Source organism: Micromesistius poutassou (genome assembly GCF_964030765.1).
Source record: "Micromesistius poutassou genome assembly, chromosome: 10".
Lineage (NCBI taxonomy): Eukaryota > Metazoa > Chordata > Actinopteri > Gadiformes > Gadidae > Micromesistius > Micromesistius poutassou.
Genome location: NC_140280.1, coordinates 7,274,009 through 7,286,429, shown reverse-complemented (window position 1 = coordinate 7,286,429; position 12,421 = coordinate 7,274,009). Strand labels below are relative to the sequence as shown.

General features: G+C 40.4%; 1 protein-coding gene across 1 annotated transcript; it reads left to right on the top strand.

Annotated features, from left to right (window-relative positions):
* The first annotated feature begins 1,473 nt into the window (after positions 1-1,473).
* On the top strand, positions 1,474-3,912 carry LOC311354161 (ADP/ATP translocase 2). The gene is made up of 4 exons (XM_084473958.1): positions 1,474-1,669; positions 2,586-3,072; positions 3,156-3,296; positions 3,465-3,912. The coding sequence occupies exons 1-4, from the start codon at positions 1,559-1,561 to the stop codon at positions 3,620-3,622; spliced, it is 897 nt and encodes a 298-aa protein (XP_084330084.1). The 5' UTR covers positions 1,474-1,558; the 3' UTR covers positions 3,623-3,912.
* The last annotated feature ends 8,509 nt before the right edge of the window (positions 3,913-12,421 follow it).

Sequence of the window (12,421 nt, the reverse complement as noted above, 5' to 3'; positions counted from 1 at the left end):
CATAGGGGAAAACAGTTTAGTCAACAAATGGCTGTTAACATGCATACATATCACACATACAGAAACACACACACAAACACAATGAATAACTAGTGAGTTACTGTACATGTAGCCTATAATACACACTTAGGAAGCTGTCTATTTATATCGTGAAGCAGGTCACTAAGAGTAGTCTATATCTATAGCAACTAGTGATAAGAATTTTATTGTCATTCATTTTTGGCCAGGGTTAAAATTGAGCACTTCAGTTCAGTGGGCGTGTTGGCGTTAGTATGTGTGACACCTGCTCTTGAAGGAACCATCTCAGATTACCTCTACTCAGTGTCGTACAGTATATATGACAAAAACAATGGTGTTGGATTATTATTAAATTGAATGCTCGACAAATGTTTATCGAAAAGCTATAATGCTTTTTGTAATGTGAAACCTACGGCATGCCCAAGTAATGCACCTGTCTTATACTGCCATCTAGTGCAAAAAATGTCCATTAGATTTGATCCCTAAATCCTTATTTATGATTGTAGATTTCTTTAATTTGTTCTTTGTTTGATTTGCATGTTGATTTGATTTGTCATAAACTTTTGTAATTGAGATATAAAACTCATTAGATATTAAATGTTAACATGGAATGACATTAAGAAATAATACTCGAACTCTTGAACAGACGAACGATGAAATTGTCTTGATATCATTACTTCAGTAAAAACTGCAGGCCCAATACTAGTTTCTAAATCGTAAAGATAACCTTTGCCTCTGGATAAACGGCAGAGGTGACGTTATTTTGAATAGTAGGCCTACATTAAGTACCCATGAATCAGAACAAGACAAACATCCTAGCAAAATGTTTACATACAACAACTACTACCGCACACATGATAGGCAACTACATCGGTGGTAGGGGCTTCCCGAGTGAGCTGTTTCCTCAAGGTTAAAAGCGCTCCACAGGCCGTATAGAGGTGGCTATCTGCCACCATTATTTCCTCAAGCAAGGTTATGAGGTGCATTGCAGAGGGGGCTTGGTGTGTGTGCGTTTTTTTTTATTATTAACTCGCAATCATCTGCCTGGCAATAACTGACTCACGTGCAATCCTTATTATAATTCCATTGTAAATTGCTTGTAAATACACATGATGGGGCAAAGGTCTGCTATTTTGTGATATCACAGCTGATAACGACTTGTTATAGTCCCTGATAGCAAGCCAGTGGACACTGACAGCGCCGGCCCGGGATCATGGGAAAGGACGTGGGCGTGGCGACGGGTGTACTTTGCAGCGTATCTGGCTTCTCGGAAACCAATCAGAGCAGGGACGCCCACTTACGCACCCAAACGATGACGACTGCGCCCCTCATTGGCGGGTTGTTTACGTCGACAACGTGACGTTCTCAGCTCCACGAATAAGGCGCGACGTGTACTCTCGTATTGTATCGCGATCGGACGCCCGTTAAATTCCGAACGCGCCTGCACAATCGGCCATTTCGTCGTAGGCCATCGTGTGAAGGGTAGTGTGGGGAACTTGTACTGATTTATCTGTAAGGCGGCCCAGAAGAACATTACATAATGAATGAAACCGCAATCTCCTTCGCCAAGGACTTCATGGCCGGTGGCATCTCTGCTGCCATCTCCAAGACAGCCGTTGCCCCCATCGAAAGAGTGAAGCTTCTTCTTCAGGTAATTTAAAAAGACCATTCTTCCTCTATTTCTACGTACCAGTAGCTAGCACTAGCTAGCTGCCCTAATCTGGGTTACCACCATTGGACCCGGGCTTCAACCCCCTTTCAGTCTATACTGGGTTATACATGGGCCTACATTGCACTCTAAATGCATTTTACAAGTCCAACATACTCAAAGCTGTTGATTAAACTGGTCTTGACAGTTTTTTAAACTGAGGTCATCACGGGATGTGCAATGACCTACACGAGTCTCCTAGCGTCCGGGCTACTCAGCAGTAACCTTAGCCTGCGCGGCTAACAAAGGACAAACGTCTTCCCTGATAGTGGGGATTTAGATCATCATGTTGTCCTAGTAATAATAACTACACAAAAGCATATTTGTGGATCTGTATTGGGCGATCACCGTTATGGCGGTTTTTAAATCCTTATCTTCGTGCTTCATGTGAGTCTTCGCCGGTAGGCGTTGACACTACCGGCAAGTGTTGGCTGAAGGCCCGAGGACTCCTTCAAGCCGGGCCGACAAGTTGCACAATCCCCTGCAAAGGGTTTTTGTAGACATTGTGACTTAACTCTCATGTATGTCATGAATTATCGAGGTTTTGGTTGACGTTCAGTTGCATCTTAAGAAGGATCACCTTGATGCGTCTCCAAGACGTTTGCTAGCGAAAGTCTCCTTCAAAACTCGACTTTCCCGTCAATCTTCTTTGGTACGGAATGTCATTTAACTCTCCACTGTCGGACAGTAATTAACGCTCCGCGCTTGATGGATGACCTTCAGCCAGCGGACGTCTTTACAACATGGTTGCCAAGGAAACCGTCGAAGGCTCTTTAATGCCTAACTTGTCCCGCTGTCTTCACATGACAATTAAAAATTTTGACATTCATGCTGGACTCTTTATGTTTCTCACTCACAGGTCCAACATGCCAGCAAGCAGATCACCGCAGATATGCAGTACAAGGGAATCATGGATTGCATTGTCCGTATTCCCAAGGAGCAGGGATTCCTGTCCTTCTGGAGAGGTAACCTTGCCAACGTCATCAGATACTTCCCCACCCAGGCCCTGAACTTCGCCTTCAAGGACAAGTACAAGAAGGTCTTCCTTGACGGAGTCGACAAGCGCACCCAGTTCTGGCGGTACTTCGCTGGTAACCTGGCGTCCGGTGGCGCTGCCGGAGCCACCTCCCTGTGCTTCGTGTACCCCCTCGATTTCGCCAGGACCCGTCTGGCCGCTGACGTTGGAAAGCCCGGCGCCGGTCGTGAGTTCAACGGCCTGGCCGACTGCCTGAAGAAGATCTCCAAGTCTGACGGTATCCGTGGTCTGTACCAGGGCTTCAACGTGTCCGTCCAGGGCATCATCATCTACAGGGCTGCCTACTTCGGCATCTATGACACCGCCAAGGGTATGCATTTCCTACACGTCCTTATCTCAACTACTGTCAAAAATTGGCCATGATCTAATGAGGTTTGCTGTCATCTTCTCCAGGCATGCTCCCCGACTCCAAGAAAGGCAGCATCCTGGTCAGCTGGATGATCGCCCAGTCTGTGACCGCCGTCGCTGGCCTGACTTCTTACCCCTTCGACACCGTGCGTAGGCGCATGATGATGCAGTCTGGCCGCAAAGGAGGTAAGACGCTGCAGGTGGAGCGGGCCATGTGACTTGATCATATATAGGTGGAATGGGTGCTAGGGTTTACACTGGCTGGGAATCGGATTACTAGAAGCAAAGGTTTTTAATAAGGTGCCTCACTGTCTGGATTGGTACTTAACGTGTGCTTCCCCCCCCCCCCTCTAGCTGACATCATGTACACTGGTACCATCGACTGCTGGAAGAAGATTGCACGCGATGAAGGTGGCAAGGCCTTCTTCAAGGGAGCCCTGTCCAACGTGCTCAGGGGCATGGGTGGAGCCTTCGTGCTGGTCCTGTACGATGAGCTGAAGAAGGTCCTCTAAATCCTCACTGTATATGTTTTGTTTTTTTAACATCACTGTAAAATCTGGCTAAATGTAACATTATTTCCGGTTCTATGGACTCAGCAGTCAGCCTTATTTAATGGGAACAACCTACTAGTGTCTCACCACTAGAGGGCAATGGCTGTACCTCGTGCATCTTCATGTTAAAACGTTCCACCTCCTCTTTGAGCAATGTCATTCCTGTAAAAGATCTGATACCCTTCCTGTCATTCAGTAGGTTTGTATGGTCCTAACTTAAAATAAATTTATTCTGGGAACAAACTTAAAAACTGACTTGTGTGGTTTTGCGGTCTCCTCCTTCTCCCTCACCCACCTCACCACAGGTGATGCGGACACTGGTTTGGGTTAGTTAAAAGGCACGAAAGGATTATACCCAGCGGCTATATATACCCACCGCTTATCCCCCTGCTTAGCCTAGTGTGACGCGTTTGTAACTACTGGGCCCATTCGCGCTGGGGCTTTAGTGAGGGTAAGGTGGTGGTGACATTGGCGGAACCCGCCATCTGTAGCGAAGCATCGGTCAAGTTGAAGCATAAGCGCATGACGGCCATATTGGGATTTAAAACGTTTCATTGCAGACTACAGAAACGCATCACGTTGCCTCTTGCACGTTAGTAATTATGTAACTTGGCTCATAAGCACCAGGTTTCGGGAGTGGAAGCCAAAGTACATTTGGATTCCCTTGAAATTACGTCAAGTGTCAACTATAGATAAGTACTTTCTGTTTTGAAATATTACCTGCAGGTTGCGTCAAGTTAAAGTTTAATTACTTCTAGGGAAGTAAGGCAATCCATGGGCAATTGGATTAGTAATTTCCCTACCCTAAATGTGGAGTGAAATCCTAACGTTAATCACTACACACCCGTTGACCTGTTGACCATATATCCGATTTCCTGTACGGCGTAGTCTGCATTCTAGCATTGCATTGCCCCAGTCAGGCTTGAGTTTAGTTCATGTTGATTAACGGTCACTCAAAGTTCACTTTATTCTAGGTAATGGTAGTCAGGCTTTTGGAATTTATTACCGGGGCATTAAAGGAAGTTTAATCTGGATCTATTTTGAGTTGATTTGTTTGGCTGCTCTGTTTCCTCGCCTGATGCTCTGGTGGAGGCGGTGAATAAACAACCACTGTGTGCATATTCTATTACCAATAAACTAAACTGTCTCCTAGAGGAACAGACTGCCCTGCCATGGGCTGCATATTTTTACTTTTATACATCTCAGAATTTTGCATAATTTTTGCTATCCAATATATTTTCCCGAAGATATTGAATTGCAATATTAGTGGTTTTGTCATTGTAAACCAGTGTATCTTATTACATTACATTTTGGGGTTTATGTTGCTAATCAGTGAAGGCCTCAACTACCAACCTTAATGAATGTTGGCCAACAAGGATTCAACATGTGCACCAACATGAAACTTGATCCGGTAATAGCCATCAATCACCAGCAGGTATGACCAAATGAGTGGGTTTGTTCGGGATGCCTGTAAGCAACTGAAGAAAACACATATCCCCCAGCTGTATACATGCCTGTGGGCTAGTAAAACGGTATGTAGGAAACAAATAAAACACCCATATCCATGTCTGGTTTTTTGTGGTTTCTCTAATTTGAAAAATCATGAATTTAATGTGTTCATGATAGCTACACCTGTTGTCAAACCTGTTAAACATTTAAATCCAGCGTCCATTCCTTATTCAACTGGCTCCACCGATAAATGGCCTTTACTCAAGAGCCATACTGTGTACAGTCATGGTGTATCTTTTCTATTGCAGTAGTTTTGCCCCATGGAATGAGTGCAAATGGGTGTGTCCAATGACCGACGAAGAATTGTAACACGCAAACTCCACATGGTGGCACCATTGCAGCATCTGTTCAGAGGCTCAAGGGCTTCGATTGCCGCGGTAAAGAAACGTGACACGCCCTCTCAGAGAATAGGGTTCAGTCACAAAATAATATTCAGACACTGCAATATTGATTATTGCAAACATTTGAACACATCAAGCAGTGTTTAAACAAAAGAAAAGGCATCCAATTATTAAATAACACATTCATGTACAAGTTATGTTATGTTTCCCCATTCACGAATGCTTAATTCATACTAGGGTGAATAATTAATAAACCTTGGTATAGAGGTGGGCGTGGCCCGTCTGAATTTGGTGGAGCATTTTCGATTGTTTGCTTCAGTATTAAATTTCATTGCATCACTTTTCTCTTGAGATATTGATTCATGAATCTCTTTCACGTGGGTGCACTGCCTACCTGTAGATGCCAATACAAACACATGTATAGAAGTTGTGTGTTGGGTTGGCATCAAGTCACAGTGACCTTGCTCGAGGACGGCTTTGTCTTTTGAGGCTGCCGTTCCTTTTGTCTGCTGTTTGCCTCCGCCATCACTTTCTGATATCTGTATGGTGTCATGTTACACTGACTCAAGACAAGTCACACACCTGAGTTTGAGAGCTGTATCATGATAGACTGTACAGGAATGGCGATTTAAGCATATAGTATTATTCTGATTATAGAATCATTATATGTACTATATTTATATGATGAGAAGATGATTGTGTTTATGTTAATATCAGCTGCTGGGCAGGTGCAAGTAAACACATGTGCCTATAGATACAAGATGAGGCAGGATTAGGGAGATCAAATGTACTTTTGAGTAACGCCAAAATAGCAATCTTGATGTCAGATCAAAAGTGCAGGACAGTATTGAGAATCCAAACAGATTGAGTTTATTATAATCAATACCCACACCTCTAATAGAAAATCCATAACAAATCTATAAAATATAAAAAGTAGACATTTTGCGTTTCTCATCTATGCATTTTTATATATATAGTAGAAATGGACCTTGTTTCCTGTGTGTATATATTATAATTAATATATTGCATTATCTATATACTATGAGTATCAGACGTGTGAGTGCTTTCCCCTGTCTCTGAGCCCAGCCCATTGAGCACGCTGCTGTGTGGCCCACATGTGGCTGAAGAGACCAAACACTACACTCAAAACCTCAGGGACGTCACCACACACACTGAGGCAATCAGCCACAGCCAATCACACTCTCTGTACAAAGGTATCACTAGGCAAGCTTTCCACCAATCAGAGATAGAGCTTGCCATGAGTAGTGTTCCAATGAGAAAGGGGGGTGAAGTTCAGGTTCTTAATGAATTATTGTTGCTGTTCATATTATTGCTATTGTCATTATTATTATAGGGAGTCTGCCTTAATGATGCAGCCACCTAATCAAATTGAAATATTACAATGAGCTGGGCTCCTTTTGCCAAATCGATAATAATATAGTAAATCATATATAGTATGTAATTCTACTCCTATTTTTACATAGTATGTAAGTAAAACCATTAAACAACCCTGAAATCTGCTTTGTTAGTTTACTAGCTGTCTGTCCGGTGCTAAATGTGATATGAAATATTCTGTTAATATTTAATCAGAGAGGTCATTCTTCCTCCCTTGGTTTGATGGATGATGACTGATATGGATAAGACTTATTGATTATCAAGCAATCGACAGAGAAAGTGATGTTCAAGAGGGGCTTGCATCATCTTAATGGGTATTACATGGCAGCACCATGACTCATTTTGCACTGATGAAGACTATTACATTGTAATGGCAGAAAATGACCTAAAGTAATATTCCCTTTTCCATCTGAGTGGAATATACTATTATATTTATAGTAGTATCTATTTACTTACTATTCATTACTATTCATTTTTAATCTTTCCATCTTGAGACTATCAAAATGTTCAATGTGCAATCTAAAATATGATACACCAATGGTTTGAACCAATGTGATATACGTGGGTTTTATGTGACATAGTTAGTGTTGTCCCACATCAAAATTTAATTGCAGTGGAGCTTCTGATCAGCAGAACCTTTTGTGGACAAAAGGCCATACTATATGACTGAAAAGGGCCCCTATTTTACTACCACCTGTCACGTTGAGGAGCCATTACAAGCTATTAAAAAATTCCATATCCTTATCTTAAGACATCACAATGTCTTAAGGGATGTGTTAAACAGACGACATCACAATGTCTTAAGGGATGTGTCAAACAGACGATCTGTCCACCACCAATCTGTGAGTGGACACTCCCTCTTGTGATGCCACAAATTGATGGATTTTGAAATGGCGTGTAATGGCTCGTCAACATGACACCTGGTGGCCAAGTAGACCTTTTAAGAATGGTTTTGAAACAATGTCAAGAGTGTCTTCTTTTATGCAGTGTAGATAAAAAAACCTAATCCAAAAAACGGTTTCAATGAATCTTCAAGGTGTAAGCACGGCTGGGAGATATTGTGTGAAGGTGATCTTTTATTTCAGGGCAGGATAAATAAAACTGACAGAATAGGGTTTCATGAAAAGAGACGAGAGCAACGTAACGTTGTGTGAAGTACAGGAAAGTACTGGTTTTTATTCCTTCATAATCAAACTTCACAAACAGCTCGAACTTGTACAATACCTCAGTGGGTGAAAATTACAAAAAAAGTGCTGGTAACATTTACAAAAATCATCCTTACTTAGCAACAATCAGTTTATTCTTCCACACTTTTTTTAGTATTTTGTATTAAGGCTTAATACTTCTGTATAAAGTATATGCAAGATAAGTCTTCACAGTTTTTCGAAAAAAGTCACAATATTATGTAACATAATGAAGCTTTACGGCTATTTTCTTTATAATAACAAATACACATCACTGGTAAATATATGTGAAATACAGGGCTTATTGTAAAAGGACAATAATGATACTGTTTGCTGTAATAGCTTGCTTCCACACACTGTTAGAGGAAAGGTGGGACATACCATTGCTATAACTCAAGAAAGGGGGGGAATGATACCAACACTTGGGGGGAGATCGCCTCCAAACTTTGGCACATCCCTTTAAACAATTTCACAAAATATTAAAATAATTATTTTAGAAAGAATACGCATGGAAGAATATTTAAACTGGCATAAAGTGTAAAAACATGCTGTGGGGTAAGGTGCTAAATCAGATATTACTAGGCCAGCCTATTCACACATGAATAAGGTGCATTTTAAGACTCAAAGCATGTCGGGCTTCCTCTTAGATGTCAACAAAAATAATAATAAGTAATAAATACACATGTTTTTTTTCTTTAGTTATTTTTTTCAAAAACAAAATCTAAATGAATTAAAACCAATAGTCTTGAGGCGACCTCATGCGTTCCCATGGTTACAGAGACGAGAGCATCTCTAGTACAGATGTGTGGTTGTGTTCCCATGGTTACAGAGACGAGAGCATCTCTAGTACAGATGTGTGGTTGTCCAGCCATGGCGTACGGTACAAAAAAAAACTGTATTCACTGTGAGTGTGTGTTATTTGCTTTCTCTTTCTTTTTTTTCTTTTTTCCTTTTTTTTTTTAAACTGTGGAGATTGGTAAATGACAACATGTGAAGCGATTATTCAAAAAAGGATGGAATTTAAAACTGAATGCGAAACTAAGCCAAGATATATTCACAAGATCCTCTAAGCTGCACTGGTTTACAGGTCAAACAGATGAGCTCTAGCCCTAGACTTAACCAATTTCACCCTCATGCATACTGAACGGTTAAAGTGACGCAACAAGCTTGCTTAAATAGTCTACATCACAAAAAGCAATTTGGTTTTTAGTGCAAACACAATTGGCTGGCTTCAGCTTCTCAATAATAACGAGCTCACCAAGGATATTACAAGAAGGCACGTACTTATGCTTCCTCTAACACGCGACATATTTAAACAGACCGCCACATCTCTCAGCACACCACAGGGCCAAGGGGGGACGGGACAAGCTACTACGGTCAGATTAAAAAGAACATGGCGAATGTTTTGAATGTTGTACACGTATCGATAGACAGAGAAAATAAAATAAACCGGTTCAATATTATCACCCTCTGCAGTTACGCGCGGCCATCGATTGACCAGAGCAGTTGAATTTGCCAAAGGGTTGGTGGGGACTGATGGACACAAGTTCTCTACACAGCACAGTGGTGTGCGTTACAAAAAAAAGGTGCATTATGAATCTATGTTCTCTCAAAAGCATTTCATACATGGTTTTTACTTTTAAAGCATTTTGTGTCATCCCAAAAATAAAGATAGAAAACAAACAAATAAAAACATTAAATAGACCAAATCTGCTTCAACGTGATACAATAGTGTGAACATGAAGGTGTATGGGCAGACATTGACATGGTAGGGTGCGTCTTTTTTGATACAGTTTATGAAATATCTTCACGACTGGCCTTGTGATGAAGATACTTTGGACATGTGGGTCCTTCCTCTCTCCTTGCCTGTCTCTCTCTGGGTAACGAGCCGCTTGATTTGTCCAAAAAACATCACACGAGGATAAAGAACAAGCGTAGCCAATCAGAACAGTGGTAATGCCCCCTCGAATTTGGACAAAAGAAGTACTAAGGGGTACGTACTGAGTAGAAAACTCCTCCGAACAACATACCGAATTCCAAGTTCAAGTGCAATCAAAAGGCAGAAATGTCCAAATATTGTACCATTATTCAGGAAGGCTCAAATGCTTCAAACTCTCTCTTAAACATTTCATCAGCATTACTGTCGGGGCAGATGACCTTCATGTTCTTAAAAATGTGTTAAGTGATCTGAATTATATTGCTTTTGATAGGAAAAAAAAGTCATTCGACCAAAAATGTGTTTAGTGCAAATCTCTTTCAGGTTTTGGGAAGTGGTGTTTGGCTTTAACAAGACTACATGTTACATCTGCTGTACAGCAATACCCTCCCAGGTGATATTGATTGCTGGATTGCTGCCAAGGGGCCCGCCATTTTGATTCCAAATCAAAACGTTCCAACTTGACTTAACTCTCCATTTTACTGGTTTCCTGTCCTGCAACAATTTGGGTAGAAAAGAGAAAGGATCTTGGGGTCCTGGTTACTCGTGCTCAAATGAACGCAGCAGTTTGAAGCAATATAAAATAAATGATTTGCTTATACGTTGTATAGAAGTCCTATGGTAATATTTGAAGTGTGTATTAGACATGTATTGTACACTCGGAAGGGTATATCTGTCAGGATGGTGTGCAGTTTATGTCTGTCAAAAACAACTCTCTCATCTATGAAATGTACGAAATTTCACCCCCCCAGTCCAGTGTTTGACAAATCAAATGATTACACAACGTCATCCCACACACACACACACACACACACACACACACACACACACACACACACACACACACACACACACACACACACACACACACACACACACACACTCACATATATATATATATATATATAAAAAAAATGAATCCCCTATTTTTTAAAACAGCAGTCAATACATTTAGAACGAGCTTGTTTCATCATCATCATCATAATAATAATAATAATAATAATAATAATAAAATGAATAATATTATTAATAATAATAATAAACCAACTTGTATTTTTAAATTAACATTGAAGCCAGAAGGGAGAGCTACGTTAGCGCAGCGTGTAACTAAGGGTGGCTTGGTTGTCTGCTTTACTTTAACAACTGCTCCACTTCTGCTCTGTTTTGAATAGGAGAAGTATTTCAGGGGGAGAGAGAGTAAAAATGGTGAGCTAAAGCTAAACAAATTATCCACATGTAAAAAAAAAAAAAACACACACGTTCAACCCAAATACAATAAAGTTTTTTTTTTTACAAAAGCATCTACGTACAAGATATGGCAGGAAGTCATAGGGGAAGTGCTTGAGATGGAGGGCACACACAGACACACACACACACGCACATGTGTGCGATCACTGATTTGCGGAACCACACACATTCTTATAAAAATAATTGAGAAATGCGACCTTTACGACAAGTAATGAAACATGGCCCAACTTATTCAAATTTTAGATAGAGTTCACACATAAAATGAAAAATATACAGCAGGTTCTCTAAGAATTTAAGTATTGTCAATCGGTTACATTCTGCTATGGGTTTCAGAGTGTGTTGATCATATAAAAATATACTCTTTCCATTTTGTTTTGTCACACACTTTGTGTATTTGGACCACATTTTGATCATGTTAAAAGTGAGTTTGGTTTTAATTTATTTTTTCCTTTGTTGTCTTTGAGTTTGTCAAGGTGGTGAATTGTCAATGGTGAGAATTAAAGGATTGTAAAATGATGAGTACAAAAGCATTTCTGCTCCGATCGGATTGAATGCTTCGAGACTGAAAGTTGGGAGGTCAAAAATGTCTTTCTTCTTTTTTGGCTTGATAAATAAAACTACAAATATGTGCAAACGTAACATCTTGGTCCGTCTCGTGACTAAAACAATAGTTTCATTGTTCGTGATCTCTGTCAGAATAACGTATTTGGGGCACTTTTAGAATTTAAAATAGAGCAACCGTATTTTTAAACTCTCAAATGGTCTCTAACAAAGAAAGCACAAAACAGACATGTGAACATAGAAACATTTCTACCTTAATTTTGCTTACGTGAGTATGAAAAAAACCCTAACCCTTATATAACTACGTGTTTGAAAAATGCAACATTTAAAACCTTATACACACTATAACATGCAACGCTCAAAACCCAGCTACTGTGTCCAATTCTTTTTTTTTTGTTTTGTTGCATTTCTTTAAAAAAATGTTTTTTTTTGGTCTACCGTATGAAAGTAACACAAACAATGACACCAACCGATGGGAGTTAATGAAGAGAGATAGATGCAGTCTGTACAAGCACCCTGCCACACACAACTAAATCAAATCAACTAGGAATCTTGAAGATTATACAAGTCCATACTGTAATAGGAA